The following is a 25,775-nucleotide window of genomic DNA, read 5'->3' on the forward strand; positions in this document are numbered from 1 at the left end:
CATGCATGCACAAACAGACTTGCACACACACACAGACTTGCACACACATGCACGCACACCCACAAACACACGCACATCAACACATTCACACCAGATGAAGGAAGAGAGTGTCAGTCATACAAACACATACACACATATACACACACAAACTTGCATACACACACTCATACACATACACACACATATACGTACATACACGTGCACACATGTACATACACACGTACACATGAACACACATACAGAGACATGCACACACACCCACAAACACACGCACATCCACACACACACATTCACACCAGATGAAGGAAGAGAGTGTCAGTCATACAAACACATACACACATATACACACACAAACTTGCATACACACACTCATACACATACACACACATATACGTAAGTACACGTGCACACATGTACATACACACATGCACATACACACGTACACATGAACACACCTACAGAGACATGCACACACAAATGCACGCACACACACACACACACAGCCATGCACACACACGTGCACACCCATGTGCAAATACACACAAAAAGAAACGCGCGCGCGCACACAGACTTGCACACACACAGACATGCATACATACACACACAGACATACACACACAGACATGCGCACACACACATGAACAAGCAGGCACGCACACACGGAGACATGCACTGCACACACACACACATTCACACCAGATGAAAGAACAGAGTGTCAGTCATACAAACACATACACACATATACACACACAAACTTGCACACACACACAGACATGCATACACACATTCATACACATAAATACATACACACATACAAACACATATTACAAACACATACACACACATATATATACACAAACTTCCACACACACACATACACAGAGACATGCATACACACACACATTCAAACACATACACACAAATGCATACACAAATACAAACATATTACAAACACAAACACACAGACATGCACACAGACGCACGAACACGCACACACACACACACAAACAGACTTGCACACACACACACAAACAGACTTGCGCACACACACACACACACACACAAAGAATTGCACACCCACACACACACACGTACATATACACATACACACATGTACATACACACGTACACATGAACACACGCGCACACTGACATGCACGCACAGACACATGCACACCCACGTGCAAATACACACAAAAACAGACACGCGCACACACAGACTTCCACATGCACCTGCACACACACAGACATGCATACAGACATGCATACATACACACACACAGACATGCACGCACACACGCAGACACACAAACACGCACACACACACACAAACACTCATGAACAAGCACGCACGCACACATGGAGACACGCACTGCACACACACACATTCACACCAGATGAAGGAACAAGAGTGTCAGTCATACATCTTGTCATCATTTCATGTTCACATCTTATGTCAGTACAGAGTCACAGCATTTAAATAGTGAGTGTGCACATGTGACACGTTGCCCCATCAGGAGGTAAGTTGCCCCATCAGGAGGTAAGTTGTCACTGTTACGGATATGTTTAGGGGTCTTTCCCCTCCGGTCTATTTTTGGTGCAGAGCTGATTGTAGACATGAGATGCCACAGCTATGCTTATTATTTGTGTTGTACGCTGTGTGACGTCTGGAAGATTTAAAACGGGGGAAAAAACTACAAATCCCAGTGCATCAGGTTTCCTGAGTGTGACATCACGCCTGCCCATTCGTTTGGCGGGAAGGACTGATTGATAATTGGTCACCGCCGGCTGGCACAAAGCAGTTAAGGAACTGGATGGCAGACGCCCGGTGGAAGCAACAGCGTTTCTCTCTCCACCAAAAACAAGAGACTTGAACATAATGTAAAACCAACAGGGCTGGCTGCTCACGGGAGCTGGGATCGCGTTATTCGGACCTCTGAGAGGAGACGTCCTCATGGGGGTCCCGAGCCGGCTCACGGCCGCAGTGACGGTAAACATGGCTGCCAGTTTACTCGCCTCTGTTTTCACATCAGCCGTGTGTCCAGTTCGGTTTCTTCTCGTCTTTTCACGTCGCGCTGCTGCAGTGGCAAGTTCCGGCTATTGGCTTGTCGCGACTGTACCATGCCATCACACTGTGTGGGGTAAGACGTCACACTGGATTTTGCAGCAACACCTGGGAAATCGTTTCAAACAAACTTCCAAATAAAACATTTCAAGCATTCACACAAACCTCCAAGCAGGGCTCAAACCTCACTAGTCAGACTCGTCATCAGAACTGCAGTTCTGGCACACACACACTGCCTTGCCAGGGGTGCAGTCTTCATGAGCCCAACCCACTGTTTGCAAATGGCACCGCACAAACAAGGCACAGGCTCTCATCTCCATCTGATGAAGAGACACCTGGCGTATCTCTGTTTATACCTGCCTTTTTCTTTGGTGTTTTACATTTGGTTCCCTCGCGTTCTTTTGGAATATATTCTTTGTACCTTGTGTCTGTCTATAAGCCGCAAGTTCCGCCTGCAACCGTGTGTCAGTGACAACAGCAGTTTTTCTTGTTTTGTTTTTTGTTTTGTTTTGGTTTTTTTTTTGGTTTAGTTTTCTTGGACCAGCTTTTGAGTATGGCCAAATGTCCTCTGGGGTTGGAGTTGGTGGAGCTGGCATTACTAGGCAAGGGTGAAGTGGTGCTAATGGGCAAGGCTGGGTTAGTCCTGGGGCCTGGCAAGACTGGGTTGGTGCTGGGGTCTGGAAGTGCTGGGTTGGTGCTGGGGCCTGGCAAGACTTGGTTAGTGCTGGGGTCTGGAAGTGCTGGGTTGGTGCTGGGGCCTGGCAAGACTTGGTTAGTGCTGGCGCCTGAAAGGGCTGGGTTGGTGTTGGGGCCTGGATGTGCTCGGTTGGTGCTGGGGCCTGGCAAGACTTGGTTAGTGCTGGCACCTGAAAGGGCTGGGTTGGTGCTGGGCCCTGGCAAAACTGGGTTGGTGTTGGGGCCTGGCAAAACTGGGTTGGTGTTGGGGCCTGGATGTGCTGGGTTGGTGCTGGGGCCTGGCAAAACTGGGTAGGTGTTGGGGCCTGGATGTGCTGGGTTGGTGCTGGGGCCTGGCAAAACTGGGTTGGTACTGGGGCCTGGAAGTGCTGGGTTGGTGCTGGGGTCTGGAAGTACTGGGTTGGTGCTGGGGTCTGGAAGTGCTGGGTTGGTGCTGGGGCCTGGCAAGACTTGGTTAGTGCTGGCGCCTGAAAGGGCTGGGTTGGTGTTGGGCCCTGGCAAAACTGGGTTGGTGTTGGGGCCTGGATGTGCTCGGTTGGTACTGGGGCCTGGCAAGACTTGGTTAGTGCTGGCGCCTGAAAGGGCTGGGTTGGTGCTGGGCCCTGGCAAAACTGGGTTGGTGTTGGGGCCTGGATGTGCTGGGTTGGTGCTGGGGCCTGGCAAGACTGGGTTGGTACTGGGGCCTGGAAGTGCTGGGTTGGTGCTGGGGTCTGGAAGTACTGGGATGGTGCTGGGGTCTGGAAGTGCTGGGCTGGTGCTGGGGTCTGGAAGTACTGGGTTGGTACTGGGGCCTGGAAGTGCTGGGTTGGTGCTGGGGCCTGGATGTGCTGGGTTGTTGCTGGGGCCTGGCAAGACTGGGTTGGTACTGGGGCCTGGAAATGCTGGGTTGGTGCTGAGGCCTGGCAAGACTGGGTTGGTGCTGGGGCCTGGCAAAACTGGTTTGGTGCTGGGGTCTGGAAGTGCTGGGTTGGTGCTGGGGCCTGGCAAGACTTGGTTAGCGCTGGCGCCTGAAAGGGCTGGGTTGGTGTTGGGGCCTGGATGTGCTCGGTTGGTGCTGGGGCCTGGCAAGACTTGGTTAGTGCTGGCGCCTGAAAGGGCTGGGTTGGTGCTGGGCCCTGGCAAAACTGGGTTGGTATTGGGGCCTGGCAAAACTGGGTTGGTGTTGGGGTCTGGATGTGCTGGGTTGGTGCTGGGGCCTGGCAAAACTGGGTAGGTGTTGGGGCCTGGATGTGCTGGGTTGGTGCTGGGGCCTGGCAAGACTGGGTTGTTACTGGGGCCTGGAAGTGCTGGGTTGGTGCTGGGGTCTGGCAAAACTGGGTTGGTGTTGGGGCCTGGATGTGCTCGGTTGGTGCTGGGGCCTGGCAAGACTTGGTTAGTGCTGGCGCCTGAAAGGGCTGGGTTGGTGCTGGGCCCTGGCAAAACTGGGTTGGTGTTGGGGCCTGGATGTGCTCGGTTGGTACTGGGGCCTGGCAAGACTTGGTTAGTGCTGGCGCCTGAAAGGGCTGGGTTGGTGCTGGGCCCTGGCAAAACTGGGTTGGTGTTGGGGCCTGGATGTGCTGGGTTGGTGCTGGGGCCTGGCAAAACTGGGTTGGTGTTGGGGCCTGGATGTGCTGGGTTGGTGCTGGGGCCTGGCAAAACTGGGTAGGTGTTGGGGCCTGGATGTGCTGGGTTGGTGCTGGGGCCCTGGCAAGACTGGGTTGGTGCTGGGGTCTGGAAGTGCTGGGCTGGTGCTGGGGTCTGGAAGTACTGGGTTGGTACTGGGGCCTGGAAGTGCTGGGTTGGTGCTGGGGCCTGGATGTGCTGGGTTGTTGCTGGGGCCTGGCAAGACTGGGTTGGTACTGGGGCCTGGAAATGCTGGGTTGGTGCTGGGGTCTGGAAGTGCTGGGTTGGTGCTGGGGCCTGGCAAGACTGGGTTGGTGCTGGGGTCTGGAAGGCCTGGGTCCTTAAAGTGGCGATCTGAAACTTAGGATGGTGCAAATTCTGTCTCCAAGAACACATCCCTGTTGTAAGGTTGAATCTCTGTCACCTGAAAGCCGGTCTGAATATTCAGTGGGGTTGCAGCTAGACATGCAACTGCCACAATCCCAGTGATGTCAGAGATTGAGGTTGTTTTCCCTGGGATTCTTTCTTTAAAAACACATTCACAAAATTCAGAATTACACATGACAACAGTTGACAAGCATGTGATGACTTACCCCAAATTTACTGAGACGAGTTGCCTCAAACTGCCATGTTTGCTAATGTTTGCTATACCTTAAAGTTCGCTTAAAGCAGGACATCAGCAAAAGTTTTTGATATAACTGACTGTTGTTTTGATATAACTGACTGTTGTTTTGATATAACTGACTGCTGTTTTGATGTAACTGACTGTTGTTTTGATATGGCTGACTTGTTTTATTATAACTGACTGCTGTTTTGATATAACTGACTGCTGTTTTGATATGGCTGACTGTTGTTTTGCTATAAATGACTGCTGTTTTGATATGGCTGACTGTTGTTTTGCTATAACTGACTGCCGTTTTAATATAACTGACTGTTGTTTTGCTATAACTGCCTGCTGTTTTGATATGGCTGACTGTTGTTTTGCTATAACTGACTACTGTTTTGATATAACTGATTGCTGTTTTGATGTAAAATCAGGTTTTCCTGCGCTGCTTTTTGCATCAACACTCTGATACTGGTCAAGTTAGCAGTAAGAGAAAATGTCTCCCCATAGTCTATGCCCATCTTTTGACTGTATCTCTTAGCTACATACCGTGCCTTGTATTTGTCAGATCCATCAACGTAATTCTTAATCGCATCTACCCGCCACTGCATTCTTACCCTCAGGTAAGTTGGTCCGAGTAAATGTGTAATTTTCTCTGAGCGATTGCATTTCTTCATCCATTGCATTAATCCATTCCTTTGAGTTATTTGAAGGTTACCACTTCCCCGAATGTTAGGGGTATATTACACACCAGTCTGTAACAGTAATCTGTTCGTCAGTACCTGATCATCACTCTCCTCATCAGATACATATTCACTTAAATAACCTGGTTTCTTCCTCACTGTAGAAGGGTATCGTGTAGGCTCATGACTGGGCTCGCCTCGCCCGTCTGTGTTTGGCTGTTCACCTCAGGCCTAGTTACTGGCACCTGGCTCTGAGTAAATCCTTGACTCACGTCAGTATTTTGCCTGGTCTTGCTAGCCCTATTCTGCACCTCGAAGTCATCATCATCAGGCGTCATGTCGGTCGGTGTCTGCTGCTCTGCAATCGTTTTTGTCACAAACTTAACCAATCTGTGCTTCTGCACTTTCCCATTGTCAGGATAATAGACCATGTAGGCTGGGCTATTCTTCTCATACTCGACAAAGATTTCTTTCTCACACCTCGAGTCTAGTTTTCTCTTGTCATGCTTATAGGCATAACACACTGACCTAAACTTTTGCATCCTAGAAATGTTAGGCCGTTTTCCTGTCAACATTGTCTGTTTTGTGCGATTGCAAAAGCATCTGTTCCTCACTATAGCTGTTGTCTTTACTGCATAGGTCCATAACACTTTTAGCAACTCGCTCTCTATTAGCATACACCTTGCCATGTCAAACAGGGTTCGCCAGTTTCGCTCAGCTGTACCATTCTGGTGGGGTGAGTATGGTGCTGAGGTCACATGCCTAACTGCATTTCTGCTGAGTAGTGCCTGGTAATTCTTTCCCATGAATTCTGTACCATTGTCAGATCTGATACATTTAATTTTCCCGTATGGGGCTGTGTCAGCAAGAAACTTCTCTGTTGCTTGCACCGTGTCATTCTTATTTTTTAGAAAGTACACGAACACTGCACTGGAATAATCATCAGTGAATGATATAGCAAACCTATACCCGCCTCTGGACTCTGGGTCTATTGGTTCCACTAGATCTGTGTGTACCAACTCGAGAGCTGCTTTGGCTCTCACATCAGGCTCCCTATTCCTAGTTTGGATATATTTTCCCTGAGTGCACACTTCACAATGTAGGGTAGGTTTGTCTATTTTGCCCTCGATTGTCATACCATCAACAACATTTTGTAATTTCTGAATATCGTCGTGATTACAGTCCCCTAGAATCTCATGCCACGTCTGTATCTCAAAACCCGCTTTACATTGGTCATCGCATTCATCATTTACTGTGTGCAAGTAGTATAGGCTGTTGTGCTCATGAATGCGGAATTGTGTACCGTCTCTGTCTCGTAGAGCGTCCTTTCCTTCCCGAAGATTCTGGTCGCTCCGCTAGGCAGTAGCTGCTTTCACAGAAAAGATGTCCTGCGGGTATGAGGGGATGTACAACGCCTGTCTCAGCGTCGTGTTGTGGCGTCGCCCTCTGCTGTCGATCAAGCACACCTCCGCGTCTCCTCTGCGCTCTGCGATTCCGTGGCTCCTTGTGCCATCAGCCAACTCCACGCGGTGTGTCTCGGCCTGGAACCTGTCGTCGAATTTCTTGAACTTTGCTATATCCGTGATGATATGTGAAGTTGCTCCCGTGTCCACCATCAGACCTGTCATCTTGACACCGCGCCCTGGCTGGATCTCCGCGTCCCCGTCGCTCGTCAGGAATGCATCCGCCTTGTTGTTCGCCTCCTCGGACACTTGTTGCGCGTCGTCCCGCTGCGGCCTCCGTCTGCAGGTTGTGTCCCGATGTGTGGTGCTTTTGCACCGACTACACCACTGCTTGCGTTGACATGCTCTGGCTTTGTGTCCTTTCAGGCCACATCTGAAGCACACTATGTCCGCACTCTCGGCTCCCTGATCACCAGCACTCGCCAGAGCGGGTCTCGCGCCTTCATGACATTGTCATCAGATGCTGTTGCGCGCATTTTCTCAGTGTCCTCATAGCTCCCTAATTTCGATTTGAATTCGGCAAAAGGCCTTATCACATGACTTTGCGTGACATGAATAGCGAACGGTTTGAATGATTCTGGTAGTCCCTTCAAAATCATTGCTACTAACAGCCCATCACTCAGTGTCTCACCAGCGTTTCTCAATGCGGTGCTGGCTGTCTCTGCATGGATAACGTATTCAGTCACACTCTCACTGCTCCACTTCTGAAGTGACGTCAGTTCCATATACAGGCTAATGATACGCGACTTCCCTTTATCTGCATAATAGTCTCTCAGCATTTTCAGCTTTCCGCCCATTGTCCGCTGCTTCCCGCATTACCACTTTTATAATCCAGAAACTGGATTAGCTCCGCATGTACCTCGGCATTTTTCGCTCCATCTACTGCCCGTCCATCATCGTCGGTAGGCTCATTTAAAATAGTGTAACATGCATGGGTAAGTAGACACGTTGGTCCTTGACTAACGGGTCGGACCCTTTAGTCGACTGGTTAACGTTGTTGCTTGTGGAGCGGGAGACACTGGTTCGCATCCCGGCCATGGCGGCGGTCTCCCAGACTGCCCCCCGAATTAGCTACAATAGTGTGCTTAGCCCTTGTAACCGAAGACAGCCCGAAAATTTCGTCTCCCAGAGTTCATAGTTCTTTTCATCTCTGTCAAAGACGAGTTGAGACCAACGGCTACTCGATTTTTCCATCCTGGGTCTTTCGCCCCTGCTATTTGACTTGGCGACCCTTCTACTAATGGCGCTAGCTTGCTAACTTGCGGTATTTCTCTCGGTGGCAAATCGCATGATAACTATCTCTAGGTGAATCTGGGCCCATAACCTGCTGTCAGAGTTGAATTGTTCAGCGATCCTGGCATGTATACCCTGTTCTAGACCCAAATAAATGCAAACTTTACGTAGGAATGAATACACAGTGGGGTGTCAGTTCTGCTCTTACCGGGGATCAATGTAGAAAGAGGAACTTTATTGACGATGCACTGTTATATACGCACAGACCACATGTCAATCTCAGCCCATTTCATTGGCTGTTATCATTGTCCGTCACACAGTACCCGTATGTCCTCATGAAGTTTGCCTGTGTTCATACAAAAATAAAGATTTACTTCTACAATTGAGAGCACACATTTCATGTCAACAACATTTCATTACATTACAGTCATTTAGCCGACGCTTCTATCCAAAGCGAATTACAATAACATTTAACATAGGAAATCAGGAGAACTACTAGTCATCAGAGGTCATAAGTGCATCTTCTCTCTAAACAAGCATCTAAGAGCAAAACCAGTGCTAGAGTAAAAGCGCAAGAAAGAGATTTTTTTTTTAATGAGTGAATACAATAAGTGTTAAGAACAAGTAACAGGGTAGTAGTTCTTGAAGAGGTGAGTTTTCAACCTGTGCTGAAAGATGGGCAGCGACTCCGCTGTCCTGACATCAGTGGGGAGTTCATTCCATCGCTGTGGGGCCAGGACAGAAAAGAGCCATGACCGGGTCGATCGGCAGCAGGGGCCTCTGAGCAACGGGGCAACCAGGCGTCCCGAGGCAGCAGAGCCAAGTGGTCGGGCGGGGGTGAAGGGCTTGACCATGGCCTGGAGATAGGAGCTGTTCGTTTCACTGCTCTGTAGGCTAGCACCAGAGTCTTAAACTGGATGCGAGCAGCTACTGGGAGCCAGTGTAGGGACATGAGAAGGGGAGTTGTGTGGGAGATGCACTATGACTCATTTTGCAATGTGCCTTGAATGAATCCTCTCACATTCAAGACAAATGTTTTGTTCCCCCCATTCAACTCGACATTTCTGGAGACGTCCTCATTTCCAGAGGACTTGAGGCGCAAGTCTCTAATCACGCATAACAAACAGGCAGGAGACAGACAGACGCATGCACACACAGCGCTGCCCGTCTGCTGTGTAATTTCACTCACAACAAACATGACTCTCTAACAGTTTATGAAGAAACATGGTTTTATTGTGATTTCTAGCCGTCTTGTTTTCACTTATTGCTCAACTATGGATATGTGGAACAAACAGCGGTCCTTACTCATGAAGGAATGCAACATTTCGCTGTTCGTTAAAGCCCCTGGACGTCCTCACAGCTGTTTTTGGGTTTCTTTAGCTGATCAGACCTCTTCTGAGGCTGAAGATGGGCACAGCTATGTATGGTATGTGCTGAGGTCAGCATGTCGCTACCTTAAGGTTGTCCACCTCACCAGCTAAAACAAAACTAACGTAGGAGAGTAAGGAAGCTGTCAATCAAACACAGTGTGTATAAGCCTAGACGCACCTGAGGAAAAGTCTGACCAGCCAACACAACTAAAACACCAGTGTGGGTGTCCAGCAGCTTTAAACAAAGACTTTGTAAAACACGGTGGAAACCCAATACCAGAAGCCCCCCACCCCCCATCCCAGCTGTTTTTGGGTGGGTTTGCATGAATCACACAGGTCTCATTTTCAGGTCTAAAATGCTGTGAAATCATCATCTGCCACAAAATCACATTCCTAAGTTATGCAATCAAGAGTATGAGGTGACATAATTTGGTAAATTAATGCAAATGAGTATTTAGATATAATAGAATAAGAATCCTGTTTGGTGTCATAGAGAATTGAAAATATAAAGCCATCTTAGCTGCTGCCCTCATTACTGTGCAGTGGTTACAGCATTTGCAGAGCTCGCTCATAGCGACACCAACTCCGTCATATTCTCAACAGGTGAAGTGCTGAGCTGAACTCAGAGGTGGCAAAACCAGAAAGTAAAAAGTCCTCACCATGTATTCACTCCAACCATGCACTAAACCAGGGGATTCTAATTAACACCACTCTTCAACAAGACAGGGAGATGAAATCAGCTGGTTCAGTGTATAGGTGGGGGAAAATACACGGCTCCGACTTTTACTTTGTGGATCTGATTTTGCCTTCTTGTCTGAATTTACATCAGAATGACACGTGTGCTGGAACGAAACTTCTTCCATAATTATTACATTGCGTAATTTACATAGATTTCCTCCTCCTCTTCCTCGGCACTGTCAGCCTCGCTTTGGCTATTGGAAAAATCACTCCAACACAGATCATCTTTGCCGCCATCTTCATCTCTCCACTCCCCCCCGCTGCTGCCCCCTGGGTTATGGTCGGCAGTGTTGTGGTCTGGGTAGGTTTCTGTGTTAGGACAGATAGCACGGTTGTTTTTCTCCACTCCACGCGTATGCACGTTGCCCACTGCTGCAAGGTCTCTGGAGTTTACAGGGAAGACAGCAGTCAGGTTGACTGAATATCTCTGAGGAAAATTATTGAAAATTTTGAATGCAGAAATTTGAGGAGTAAGTCATAAATATTGTTTTCTGTTTCAATCTCTACCACTTAGAAACCTCTGCTGAGCCCTAAAATCAAAGCTGATTTCACAACACGTACTTGTTTTTTTATAATCTGCTTTTATAATCTGCCACAAAAATCCCCAGCCACCGAGAAAACCAGGTGCTCACTCTATCAGTCGCAAAGGTCAGAGAATCACTGTGCAGAGTGAACACACGGAAGGCTGCCGGACCAGACGGCATACCGGGTTGGCTCTACCGGGAATGTGCCGACCAGCTGGCTGAGGTCTTCACACCTGTATTTAACCTCTCACTGTCCCAATCTAAAGTCCCGCCATGCTTTAAGACCACCTCTATCATTCCTGTCTCCAAGAAACCAACATCTACATGTCTGAATGACTACCGACCCATAGCACTCAACCCCATTGCCATGAAGTGCTTTGAGAGACTGGTTCTGGATCACATCAAAAACATTACCCCCCCCCACACACACACATTCGACCCACATCAGTTCGCCTACTGTCCCAAAAGGTCTGAGGATGCCATTGCCACTGCACTGCACGTTGCTCTGACCCACCTTGAACTTAACAACACATGCATCCGGATGCTGTTTATAGATTACAGCTCTGCCTTCAACACTATCATCCCTGCCAAACTAACCACCAAACTCCTCTCCCTTGGCCTCAACCCCTCTCTCTGTAACTGTATCCTGGACTTCCTGACCAACAGACCTCAGTCTGTTAGGGTAGGTGAACACACGTCCTCCACCCTTACCCTCAGCATAGGTGCCCCTCAAGGCTGTGTTCTGAGCCCCCTCCTTTTCTCCCTCTTTACCCACGACTGCCTGCCAACTCACCCTCCAAATGTTATAGTTAAGTTTGCAGATGACACCACAGTCATTTGCCGTATCACCAACAATGACGAGATGGCCTACAGAGACGAGATTGAGCACCTCACATCATGGTGTACTACCAACAATCATGTCCTTAATGTGCAGAAGACAAAGGAGATGATTGTGGACTTCAGGAGGTCTAGAATCTGCAGCCACTCCCCCATACACATCAATGGGGTGGAAGTGGAGCGTGTTTCCAGCTTTAAATTTCTTGGAGTCCACATCAGCGAGGACCTTTCGTGGACATTAAACACCCAGGCCCTTGTGAAAAAGGCCCAACAACGCCTGCATTTCCTGAGGAGGCTGAGGAGCGCCCGTCTACCCCCCAAAATTCTCACCAACTTCTACCACTGCACCATATAGAGCATCCTGACCATCTGCATCTCAGTGTGGTACGGCAACTGCACCTCAGTAGACCAGAAAGCTCTGCAGCGGGTCGTCAAGGCGGTCCAGCGTATTACCGGTACCCAGCTCCCAGCCATAAAAGACATTTATCACAAACGCTGCCTTCGAAGAGGTCTCAGCATCAGCAGAGATCCCACCCACCCCAACCATGGACTGTTCTCCCCCCTGCGCTCTGGGAGGCGCTACAGGAGCCTCAGAGCCCGCACTACCAGGCTCAAAACAGCTTCTTTCCACAAGCTGTTGCCCACCTGAACCTGGTTACCCACTGAATGTCTGTAGATATTTTTAAATATTTTGTACTCCAGCTCTCTCTTAACTTATTTTTAGCTTTGGTCTTCATGTGTGTATATCTTATACTGTGTTTGCTGTGTTTGTCTGTGTCTGTCTTGCACTGTTTGGTGAAGCCACAGCCCTAATTTCATTTTTAACATGTGCCTGCACATTGTTTTTAATGACAATAAAATTGAATTGAATTGGATATGTTTTAAGAAACCCAACAATAATGTTTATAATCAGGGGGCATGACATTGTTTTCAAAAGAGATCAAGAGCATGCTCATTATTATAGTAACAAGTAAGCTTTCATACAATTAGTAGAACAAGAAGAACCTTTTTTCTCAACTTTTATATTGTGAATAAAACGACCATTTGTGCCTCAAGCTCGGCAAGGAAACTGAGCTCAGCAGTCACATAAGCAGCGGAAATACAACAGTTTGTTTGATCGTTTACTCTCTAGAGCAGGGGTGGGCAATCTGGTCCAGAAAGGGCCAGTGTGGGTGAAGGTTTGTGTTCCAACCGAGCAGTTACACACCTGATCCCACTAATCAACCAGTAGAGTCTTTGCTGAGGAACCTGATTAGGAGACACAGGTGTATAATTGCTTGGTTGGAACAAAAACCTTCACCCACACCGGCCCTTTCTGGATAAGATTGCCCACTCCTGCTCTAGATCCTCGGGCCATCGGCTTTACTATTTGACTAATGTCAACCCCATTCTAGTTGAATACTGTAACGTTCAGGTTACCAACCAGTCCACTAACCCATAGTTCTCGTAGTCGTTGTTGTCATCATTGTTCTCTTGGTTCCAGGTGAAGTTCTCCGCATTCTCGTAGTCCCGATCGCTGTTTGCCTTCTTGGGAGGCGGCGTTAGATGGTATGTGTTCCGCACACCTGGGAAGTTACACAGTCACAAAGAAAGAACATGGTCTCGTTTTCTCTCAGGTTCAGTCCGATTTCAATATTTAGTTGGCCGATAATTTATCCATCCATCCATTATCCTAACCGCTTATCCTGCTGTCAGGGTCGCGGGGATGCTGGAGCCTATCCCAGCAGTCATTGGGCGGCGGGTGGGGAGACACCCTGGACAGGCCGCCAGTCAGTCACAGGGTCGACACACACACACATACACATAGTGGCACTGTTAATATAATTGTGTATAATGTTATGAAGATTCTAAGGGCGCCAGACTAGAGGGGACGCCACAACGGTGCTCAAAAAATATTAAAAAGAAAAATAAATAAATTAGTTTGAAAAAAATCAGTCATTCTTCAGAAGTGTTATTAAAATGACATAATGATTTGAAACGCACATTGAAATGGTTTGTTTGTAAAAAAAAAAAAAGAATCCAGTTGACAGCATCTGTTTTGAACCCCGACCCTCCCCCTCTAAATGGTTTAGTCCACGCCTCAGTTGTCTGCTAACAGTTGAGTTCGTCATCGTCACTCAGTTCGATCCGCCTGCCATGTGCAAGCTAACACTGTGCTACACATCATGTTTTCCAGCTTTCTAGTTTTCTCTGGGTGCCAAAATAGAAAATTGAAAAAGGAGAGAGAGAAAGGAGAGGGCGAGAAAGGTGGGGTTTTTTTTGACAAAATCGCCGATTCCACAGTATTTTCAAACAACAATGCGTTGCCTAAACGTAATTCAATACAATACGATAGCTAACGCAAGCTAGCTAGCTGTGAAAAGTATGATCTATTGAAAAGCAAGTTTATGCCCCACAGAAAATTGCAACTACTATCTGGTTACCCAAATATGATTTATTTACGTCAGTTCATATGAGCAATGGCTGATTTTTGTCTTTTGTTCAAGCCTACGACTAGCTAACAATATGCTAACCAGCTAGCACGTTTTGCTGGGACTGGATAGCTGTCAACAGTCTGACAGAAACTTGTATTCTCCAAAGAGGGCGCACCCGTCCCAGAATGCTCTGCGATTCCCATTCACGCCTATGTTAGCAGGAATGTCAACTTTGATAGCTACAATGCTGCATAGCTAGATAGCTAGCTAACTAAACTTAGCACAAAAAGTAAGGAAATGTGTGTTTGGTAGATTATGTCTTTGTTGTAACAATGCTTCTTGGCAATAAATCTTATATCTGGCACCTGATTGTCAGCACCTGGGGTACCAGAAGCTCAAAACAAAAGTCAATAGCAGCAGCAAAATAAGCTGTTTGGCATTGGCAGAGAAGATTTGGCAAATTTTTCATGGGTGCAACCCACATACTCAGCTCTGCTGCTCATCCCACAAATGCATGTTCCTTACAAATGTGGCACCATTTAAAAGGGAAATAAACAGGCTTTCCAATGGTATAAGATGTATTGCCAAGAAGCATTGTTACAACAAAGAAATAATCTACCAAACACATTTCCTTACTTTTCGTGCTAAGTATATATGTGTCTTAGCCATTAGAGTCCGTTTTCCAAACTGGGTGATGCATAGTGTGTGACTGTGAGCACGCAACTCTCTCACACTTCAACGCCAATGATAAGTGAATGGCTGGTGATGAAGGGGGAGTGTACGTAGTGTGCCAGTTGGTTTGGAAAATGACAATCGGCGTGCAGTGCAGATGTATTTTGGGTGTCAGCGGCTCGGCGCTGCACTGATGATGGCGAAATCTGGTTTAAAATATCGCCATCAAACATGTATAATAAGTTACACGTCACAGTACTGTACATATATTTTGCATTTATAAATCAACAATGTAGCTAATTCTGAATTCATGTAAAATATATTTGATTAAGAGGACAGCTCTTCCTCAGCTCATTTGAATTGGAATTGGTTATGTTGTCAAGATGTAGCCTTAGACTAAATAGATGTCCCTGGTGACAGGTCCAGAAGAGCCATCAGCCATTCCACTGTCCCCATCAACCCAAAGGCCCCCTTCCATGGTCCCAGATGAAGTAGGTGGGCACATCTGAATGACAGTTCCCCATTGGAAATTAAATATATATTTTAGATATATTATGTACTATATTTTGAATATATTATTGTGATATATTGCAATATAGTTCATTTCTGTATGGGTTACTACAGACAGACAACAGAAATTCAAATGAAAAAAATTCACTGGAAAAAGGCTATCCTTTATTTCTCTACCTGTTTATTTCAATTTATAAAATATAACTCGGACAACTTGTGTAAAGTAATGTCCCCTTTCTTCACCAGACTGTAATAAGCTGGTGACTTTTTTTTTTCAAAGCACGCAATGCCCTCTTGGCTGATAGTTATAACATTGGTGATATAATGTAGTTTAGTAGTAGTTTATGTTCTATGTATTTTGTACCTGTCCTGCTTCTAGAGCCAGGACCTTCCTCAGAAACCTCAGAAGGGAGTGTGGAAGAGGTGAGAGACAGCAGCAGACATTCAAGTGAGGAGGAGAGGGCAAGAGACAGCACAGAAAGCAGCAGTGACGAAAGGAATGAGCAGGCAGAAAGTGAGAGAAGCACAGAAAGTGAACAAATAGAAGAGGATCAGACAGGAGGTAAGCACATGTATTGAAGGAGCGTTACTATAACAGAAAACAGAAATGCACATATTGTTTTTATAAAGTCATAGTTCCCCTTCCCTAGATCAACTCCTTTTTGCAAAACACACAATGCCCTCTTTACTGATCGTTATAACATTGGTGAGGTAACGTAGTTCAGTAGTAGTTTATGTTCTGTATTTTCCACTCTTATGCTACTTGTAGAGTCAGGACCTTCGACACTCAGAGAGAGAGAAAGCGAGGCAGTTGATGACCCAGGTTTGTGGCCAGAAAAAATAACAAGTAAGGGCAGGGAGGCAATTGTCAAGAAACTGGCCACAAGAGTTGCACCAAAATTGCCCAAGGACTGTGTGGGGAATGTCATTCCCTGACTACCTGTTGTTTACAAAGGCATCAAATGACAGAGAGAGTCAAAGGGACTTGCTAATATACAGCCAAAGCACTGATGCTGTATATTGCATCCCATGTGTCCTTTTTTCATCTCAACAAAAATGCCTTTCCCATAGTGCACTAAACAGTCGAAATGGGTATAAAATGTCTTGTGTGGCATAGCGTAGTATGTATAATAAATTCCCAAACCACGAGACTACTAAGGCACACAGAGAAGGCTACTTTAAGTGGAAAGACTTGTAACACTCCGTAATGGGTGAAAGTTGCATTGACTATCAGTTGAACAAACGGCTACAGTCAGAATACAAGAAAAATCGAGCTCTCCTGGAGAGAATACTAGATGTGAAACTGCACTTGGCATCCAGGAATTTGCCTTTCAGGGGTAAAACAAAAGACCTAGACAGTGTACACAATGGTAATTTCTTAGGTACACTTGAGATGTTGTCTCATTATGATTCACTCCTCAATGATCACCTGCAAAAAATTAGGGACAAAAAGAAAGGCACTAGACTGACTCATTATCTTATTTTGCCAAATGTCTTGTGTGGCAATTGTAGAAGAAATTACTGCTGTGCTGAATGTAGGGAAGATGAGTGACAATCAAGTTCCTATTCTATGCCAACAACTGATTGCCAAGTACAAAGATGATCTTACAACTGAATTTGAACAAGAAGTCAGACACCTTAACAAAGTAGCTGCAGCCACCTTCGCACCTGACCTGTCCCTTCTTGGCCTGCTGAAATGGCATTTACAAGTTGGAGCTGGAAAGCATTTTTGGAGAAGTGTGCATTGCCTTGTGCATATTTTGCATGCTGCTTGTGACAGTTGCTGGTGGCGAGAGAGCCTTCAGTAAACTCAAACTTGTCAAGAACTACAGTGTCCCAAGAAAGACTCAACAGTCTTGCAGTGCTGTCAATTGAGAGTGAGTTGGCCAAAAAACTCAACTTCAATGACTTGATTAGGGACTTTGCGACCAAGAAGACCCGGCGGTGGGATTTTGGGGAGTAGGCTTTGTGTAAGCTTATGGGACCATATGCTTAGCTCTCATATTAATCAATGGATGAACAATAACTTTTTAAAACTAAATGAAAACAAGACAGAAATACTCTTAGTTGGCCCCAAAGCCAAAAGAGATGTATTCTTCACTAAGTTAGGAACTCTGGCTCTTCAGAATAAATCAGAAGTAACAAGCTTAGGTGTAATTTTAGACTGTGATATAAGTTTTAAAACTCATATCAACAAAGTGGCCAAAACAGCATTTTATCATTTGAGAAATATCGCTAAAGTACGGCAGTTTTTGACTCAACAGGATGCTGAGAAGTTAATTCGTGCTTTTATTTCAATTAGACTGGATTATTGTAATGCCCTTTTTACTGGTCCTCCGAAAAAGTCATTTGAGAGATTACAGCTAATTCAGAACTCTGCTGCTAGACTTTTAACAAGGACAAGGAAGAGAGAACATATCACTCCTGTTTTAGCTGCACTGCACTGGCTCCCAGTATCTTTTAGAATTTATTTTAAAGTCCTTCTACTTGTATACAAAGCTCTTAATCATTTAGCACCCTCTTACATTACTGATTCCCTGTTGCTCTATGTCCCTTCACGAGCCCTTAGGTCCTCTATAGCAGGTCTTTTAAACATCCCAAAAGTTCCCCCAAATAAAATTGGAGAAGCTGCCTTTGTCCACTATGCACCTAAAATGTGGAACACCATACCAAAAAGTATTAGATAGGTGGGCTCAGTGGACATTTTTAAATGGCAACTGGAAACATATCTTTTTAATTTAGCTTATAATTAACAATAAAAATTTTATTCGTTTTAATTATTCTATCCATTATTTTTCATTATATTTTTTTAAATAAATTTATTCCTAGTTTTTCCCCTTATCCCACCTGATTACCCAATGGCATATGGCCAGCTCTTGTTGAAGACCTCTCCAATTCACAATCCACAGGAAGGAGAGATCCACAGGAAAGAGCTGCACAGGTTCAATCTGGGCTATGGTGGTATGATATTTCGGTAACACTTCAGTATGGGGTACGTAGTCACCATTAATTAGGTGCTTATTAGCATGCAAATTAGCAACATATTGGCTCTTAATTGGTCATTATTACATACTCATTAATGCCTTATTCTGCATGGCCTTATTATACAACCAGTAAGCCATTAACTATGAGTTTTCCCTCTATAACCTCAGAATTATTGTTTATTAGTAGTACCATCTCAATATGCTTTGCTTAGTATGGCCTTTATAAGGTGGTAGTACCACAAGAAGAGTTATTCTCCCTTACTAACACTTAATGAATATGGTCTGTTCTTACATAACAAAACACAAAACTACAAGTGTTAATCGTGTTAAATTACTGTAAATTAAGTTTTTGTTACTTAGAATATGTTCCCCATACTATAGTGACATCTTGATCATTACTAATTCACTAGTAATTAAGTTTTTTTATGTTCCCCATACTAAAGTGTTACCAATATTTCTTTTTGTTAACATTTTATATGTAAATTTGTCAAGCTAAGAAGATGGGTCCCTTATTGGAGAAGCTGTTGATGAGGAGATTGTAGGGCAAGCTGGTAGCATGGGATGAAGGTAGAGGAGGGGGTTTAATGTTTAGAGAAGTCCGGGAAATAATAAAATAATTATTGGATCAATTCAGTAAATAAAGGGCACCCAGTCATATTCTTTATAGGGGTGCAAAATCCCTGGCTGTACACACACATTCACACCTAAGGACAATTTAGTACAGCCGATTCACCTGACCTACATGTCTTTGGACTGTAGAAGAAAACCGGATCACCTGGAGGAAACCCACGCAGACACGGGAGAACATGCAAACTCCACACAAACAACGACCCGGGACGACCCCCAAGGTTGGACTACCTCGGAGCTCGAACCTAGGGTCTTCTTGCTGTGAGGTGACCACGCTAACCACTGTGCCACCCCCGTTTATTTATAGCTCCAACTATTTCTTTAATGTCAGTTCTCCTGGACTTTAATTTGTTTCCACAGTTGACAGTTTACTGAGACATCTGTGAAGTAAAAGAGATGATAAGACATACCTTCACATGAAGCTGAGTGCCTGCAAACTGTGCACATGGTTGTTAAAAATGTTTGACAGTTAATGTAAAACTAGTTTATGTTGAAGAGTGTTTTTCTGATTTGTGTTTGTTACTGCTTGTCTGGTTAAAAGCAGTCTTTATACAAGTCAGTATGTGTGACGTCTACAGTGCAGCAGAAGTGGCAGAAGCTGAGCAGAGTTCAGACTCACGGTTTGTACCGCTGGTCTTCACTTCCACCTCTCGGTGTCTCCTCCTCCTCATGATCAGAAAGGAGACAATCAGCAAGACAAGCAGGAGCAAGAGGCCACCGACCACCCCGATAACCCGCCGTGGAAGGAGAGAAGCTGAGGAATGAGAGAAAGAGAGAGAGAAAGAGAGTAAACCAGATGGGATGAATAGAAAAAGGGACAAAAGGATACAGAGAGAAAGAAAGAAGAAAGAGATTTGTATGATCGGTGCAGGAACTCAACCTGATACCTCTGACTGTGACAGTCAGCATCTCTGAGGCTTTGGAGGTGAAGGTGCGAGTAGAGACGTTGACTTGGTAGACGCAGCTGTAGTCGCCCTGCTGTCGATACTCTGCCACAGGGAAGTAAAACGAGGCTGAGTGACTGACAGCTGACTGGACAACAGTGTTGTTGGAGCCGGAGAAGGAGAGGTAGAAGAAGCCTCCTGGATACCAAGGAGAAACTGAGCAGCTGATGATGAAGTCGTGACCTGCTGTGACCTCTGGGCCCTGGGTACCCCAGACCGGCCCTTTGTTCAAGGTGGTCAGGGAGATGTTGGGCTGCTGCGGGCTCACTGGGATTCAAACACATAAACAGCCATACATGAAGAATTTGGTACTGAAATGAGATGTCCCTCCAGTGAAACATGACAGATAATGAATGACCTTCTGACTTTTCAAATTGTCTGTCAATTTTCCAGTCAGTCAGCAGCTAGCTAGCTAGATACTAGATAGATAGATAGATAGATGGATAGATAGATAGATAGATAGATATTTTATTGTCATACAATAGGTTTTTTCACCCTTTGTAAAGAGCTTCACATACTGTGAATATAGGTACACAGATGCATCCATCCATTCATTATCCAAACCGCTTATCCTGCTCTCAGGGTCGAGGGGAGGCTGGATCCTATCCCAGCAGTCATTTGGTGGCAAGCAGGGAGACACCCTGGACAGGCCGCCAGGCCATCACACACATTCACACCTAGGGACAATTTAGTATGGCCGATTCACCTGACCTACATGTCTTTGGACTGTGGGAGGAAACCGGAGCCCCCAGAAGAAACCCACGTAGACACGAGGAGAACATGCAAACTCCGCACAGAGGACGACCTGGGACGACCCCCAAGGTTGGACTACCCCGGGGTTCAAACCCAGGACCTTCTTGCTGTGATGTGACCGTGCTAACCACTGCACCACCATGCTGTCTATACAGCTACACACCACACACATAAAAACATGGAGAACAGGGAGACAACAACACATTAAAACAAGACTTTGGTCTTGGTTATGGTACATGAGACCAAGGTAATACAACCAATTAGCTAAAGACTAAGCCTCCCAGTCTTACCCTCAAGGGAACATGTTGCATTAGCAGATAACAGATCAATGTAGTTTTTATCATCTTAATCAACTTGCATCCTTTAATAAACATGATGACTTGATGGATCTTTGTTTGTGGGAATAATACTTGCTTGTCTTTAGACTTAATTGTAGTGACGCCATTTTAGCAACAATAGACTCGGGTAGCAGCTGTGATTTTCTCTTGAAAAGAAAAAACTATCTTTCTGTTAAGGGCTTACTAACCGACAGTGATGTTGACTGGGCTGCTGTAGGGGCTGATGATTTGCTGGGTGGAGAGGTGGCAGGTGTAACTGCCCTGGTGAGAGGACTCAATGTTGGACACTGTGAATGTCGCATTGGTCATACCAAACCCCGAGATCTGGTTCCCTCTTGGAGATTCATCCTGGTAGAAGTTGATATGAATCTGATCACAGAGCTGGGAGGAATAGTAGCAGGTGAGGCTCAGCTCATCACCTGGTGAGAGCGCTGTGTGGGACGAAGACAGACTGGGAGTGGGAAGAGATCTGTGATCTGTGGAGGAAAAACATCTCTTTATCTGTGGATCGAGAATACTGCATCAAAAGAGGTTGTTTTTATATCTTGAGTCAGAGCCGGCCCAAGGCTTTATGGGGCCCTAAGCAGAATTTGATTTGGGGCCCCCCACGCTAAACCCACCTCCCACCACCGACAACATTATGTCCATGCTTGATCGTTTACCATACCATTGTCATGACTTACTACTGTGCTGGAGTCTCAAAATAAACCAGCAGACAATGCATTTACTGAACAAGTTAACTATTGTAATTGCTTTTGAACTGTGCAAAAGTGCAGAGCAGTAACAAAGAAATAAATAATTTTCTTACATAAAATGCAAATGCAAAAACAGACAATATTAAATAAATTAAATAGAAACTTAAATAATGACATACAATGAACAGAGGAACTTCTAACATCTAACAATATAACAATAAATATTAAAGAATATGAAGATGAATTAAAACTTTTTGGAAAACTATGGTGTTCAAAGGTGTGCTAATGGTTCAGAAAATATCCCAATGGTTAAACCAGTAGCATTAATTTGTCAGTCTGTTAACAAGATGATATCAAAACGTTTAGTTTTTTTTTTTTGGTGATTACTACTGATATGATATATCACACACACATAAAATATATATACATATTTATCAACCTGTTGTGTTTGACATTTCAAGCGCTCTTGGGGGGGGGGGTGCGCCCTGCTGGCGCAGGGGCCCTAAACGACCGCTTAGTTCGCTTATGCCTTGGGCCGGCTCTGTTTTGAGCAATTTCCATCAGGCCTCTATTGTTCAGCCATGTAACACAAAAAACTGTTATTCATTTTAACAGGAAAGGATCAACTTCATCCAAATGCCACTTGACATTTTACCTGAGCAGACAACACCAGCATCTTCTTTGTGGACGCAGTTATGCTTTCCAAATCCTTCATGTGAGCACTCCATGAGAGAACACTCACTACCAGAACATCCAACATCATCCATCCAGATCTGGCCTATTCCCGGTCCAAAAGCAGCCCGTTTCTTTATTTTTGCAGCACTTCCACAACCCAGCTGTCTGCACACCACCTCCGCATCAGCCATGCTCCAGTTGTCATCACACACTGTTCCCCACTGGTTGGAGTGGTAGACCTCCACCCTACCGCTGCATCCACTGCTTCCATTTACAAGCCTCACTGTAGGATCTGAAGATCAATTACCCAAGAATGATGTTAATGCAACCCATTGATTAAACTGTAACTATTACCTCATTGATATATTCATTTGAAATACATGATTTATAACTCTATAGTCTCCATGCCGTTGTTAAAGATTGCTCGTTGTCATGATAAACTTGAACTCTCCCAGAGCATAGACTATAAAAAACTGATATATGTGGATAGATGAGTTTACAATGAGTCATCAAGTGAAAAGGCAGTATTTTTACATATTGAGCATGTACTGTAAAGGAAATTCATATTTCATTTTGATTTTCCAAATATTCTAAGTATAATACTCAATATTCCAAAGGGTCTAGAATTTTTTTAAAAAAAATCCGTTTTTGGTCCTTGATTTTAAAAGTGGTTATCTTTAATTTCTTCAGTTTTAGTGGATTCGACAAAATCTAGTGGTTACAATTCGAAACAAATGTGATCCCGAACATGCAGAAAGCATTTACATGAGAGTCAGTTACAGTGTATTGGTGTAGCATTAGCATAGCTTGCTGGGCTGTGCAGTGTAGCATTGGCCTGGCTTGCTGGGCTGTGCAATGTAGCATTAGCTTGGCTTGCTGGGCTGTGCAGTGTAGCATTAGCATGGCTTGCTGGGCTGAGCAGTGTAGCAGTAGCATGGCTTGCTGGGCTGAGCAGTGTAGCATTAGCATGGCTTGCTGGGCTGTGCAATGTAGCATTAGCTTGGCTTGCTGGGCTGAGCAGTGTAGCATTAGCATGGCTTGCTGGGCTGAGCGGTGTAGCATTAGCTTGGCTTGCTGGGCTGTGCGGTGTAGCATTAGCTTGGCTTGCTGGGCTGTGCAGTGTAGCATTAGCATGGCGCTGAGATGATAATCCAGCGGTAGCATGTGTACTTTGGAGGAAGAGGACTGAGCAACAATGTCGTCCAACACAAAAATATTGGAACTAAGTGTCAAGCCATATCAAATGTTTAAAGCTAATTGAAAAATTGATATTTGTTTTTTGGTTTTTTTTAGTGCCTATTGCTTGCTCTTTCACATTTGACATTCAAGCGCCTTCTTGTTCTTTTCATTTTGTGATAGATTGGGCACATTTCCTATGTGGCTCCATTACATTTGATTACTAGGTGGAAATGGAGGACCCCACCAGCAGCAGCAGAAAACAGCTGATAGAGGAGCCAGTCCAGAGCGCTAATACATCGAATGGCTGTTGCCTCAAATATGCCGGCAAGAAAAGGTATCAAATAAGATTACATCTTTAATTATGTGGATCAACACGCTCTAGCCATTTAAAGTGTCATCTATCTGACTAAATCCCTCAATTTTCATATAATCTATTTAAGATAAGTAGTGAAAGCAACCATATATGACATGATTAACATAGGTAAAAATCCATAGTGTACTGACCTGCGAGTGAGGATGAGGTCAGGAGAAAGAAGACTACGGAGGAAGAAGATTGATGAACAGAATTAGAACAGAGTGACTCCTCAGTTGTTTGTGGAGTCTTGTGGTTTCCAGTATGTACTGTGGTTCCACTTCACTGCGATCAGAGGGAATTTTGTCTACTCTGGCTTTTGTCTTAGTTCCTCTTTTTGCAACACATTTCAAGAAAACTTACTGCATCTGCATTATTTCCTTCTCCATATCATAAATCATTAAGGATATAACCATTAAATACACACTTGTGTGTTGTTTTATATCCCAAGCATCTTCACATCTTCATAATCAATACATAAATCTCTTTGTTTTTACAATCACAATCTCAAATACGATCAAAAGATTTACATGGAAACACAAAAGACAGTGCATGCAAACTAATGTCTTTCTTATGACTTTCTATTGTTGTCGCGTTTACTGCAAGGTAACAGCTTATCCCCAAATATCCAATCACTGCACTTTTGTAGATGTTCATTTTGATGGTAGAAATTTCCTCGTAAATTTCAAATGGATCTCTGAAATATGTTTTTCTCAAACAACACTGCATTTACCCTGCATCCCCATACCTGTCAGTAAATCAGCTAAAATATCTGCAGGACTCTAACTTCGGCTCAGAGCTAGTTTTGTCATCATTTAAGTTGGGTAGGATTCAGAGGCCCACACTTTTGAAAAAAACAAAAAACGTGTAACTAGAGCATACCACAATACCAAGACCTTCACCATGACAGAACCCTGATGTTGATAGTGAGGGAAAGTAAGCGGTTTGGATAATGGATGAGTAGATGGATGGATGTTGATAGTGAGCGAAAGCATGTTAGCATGACACTTACCCACGGTCAAACAGAGGTGGTTTCTCAACATGTTGTCCCCCGCTGCAGAAGCAAAGAAGGTGTTCTTCGCCGCGACCGAGGACTTCGGTACACAGAAGTAGTGTTTCCTCAATTTGCAAAGTTTATAAAAAAAATTGTTTTGATCTTTTTGTTTTTTGAGTATGAAGAATATGTCCAGTTACAGAGAAGATCCCCCTTCAGCTGAGGCGCTCGAAACGACCTGTTAGAAAAGCAGCTTTAAAATCATCAACTAAAAGGTCTTGAGGAAGTAAAAGAAAGGTGGAGGAAACTCACACTGAAGTATTCCCCATCTGTGAAACCCCACTATCCTGTGCATAAAATCAAATCATATAATGTGTTTGTGAGTCATAAACTATTTAGGTCTAAAAAAAAGAGACAGTTCCCCCTCTTCAGTGCTGACGCCATCGCTGCTGCTTCCTGGCAGAACCCCTGTGGGATTAAAACCCCTGTGTGCATATATGGTGGTGGATTAGTTATTTATTTTCCTGTTTTTGCACGATACTATAAAGCACTTTGGGACATTCCATGCATTTTATTTAAAGTATAATACAAAAATAAAGCTGACGGGACGTGTCTTTTTGTTTTTGGTTAAAGTATGGAATGTAAATGTTAGCGGTGGGCATAACAGTAAAAAGAGTTTTGAAATAAATTAGAACTAGAACTTTGCAATTTGAAGATTTTCCTTGTGTTTGATTTCAACTTGCTCCCAGGTCACTTTTTGCACCAGTGGCACTGTCTCTGCACAGGGAGTCCACACCACGTTGATGGGCTGTGGCCTGATTAT

General features: G+C 44.8%; 2 protein-coding genes across 2 annotated transcripts; both read right to left on the reverse strand.

Annotated features, from left to right (window-relative positions):
• Positions 1-2,024: 2,024 nt before the first annotated feature.
• LOC130119171 (basic proline-rich protein-like) lies at positions 2,025-5,988 on the reverse strand. Its single transcript, XM_056287598.1, has 4 exons — positions 5,875-5,988; positions 3,547-4,606; positions 2,780-3,417; positions 2,025-2,132 (listed from the first exon to the last, which is right to left on the reverse strand). The coding sequence occupies exons 1-4, from the start codon at positions 5,986-5,988 to the stop codon at positions 2,025-2,027; spliced, it is 1,920 nt and encodes a 639-aa protein (XP_056143573.1).
• A 3,543-nt stretch (positions 5,989-9,531) lies between these two features.
• On the reverse strand, positions 9,532-25,132 carry LOC130119288 (uncharacterized). The gene is made up of 8 exons (XM_056287744.1): positions 24,971-25,132; positions 24,111-24,143; positions 22,408-22,719; positions 21,246-21,533; positions 19,910-20,233; positions 19,642-19,776; positions 13,251-13,380; positions 9,532-10,837 (listed from the first exon to the last, which is right to left on the reverse strand). The coding sequence occupies exons 1-8, from the start codon at positions 24,999-25,001 to the stop codon at positions 10,585-10,587; spliced, it is 1,506 nt and encodes a 501-aa protein (XP_056143719.1). The 5' UTR covers positions 25,002-25,132; the 3' UTR covers positions 9,532-10,584.
• Between the last annotated feature and the right edge of the window lie 643 nt (positions 25,133-25,775).

This window comes from Lampris incognitus, chromosome 10, assembly GCF_029633865.1.
Source record: "Lampris incognitus isolate fLamInc1 chromosome 10, fLamInc1.hap2, whole genome shotgun sequence".
In the NCBI taxonomy this organism is placed as follows: Eukaryota; Metazoa; Chordata; class Actinopteri; order Lampriformes; family Lampridae; genus Lampris; species Lampris incognitus.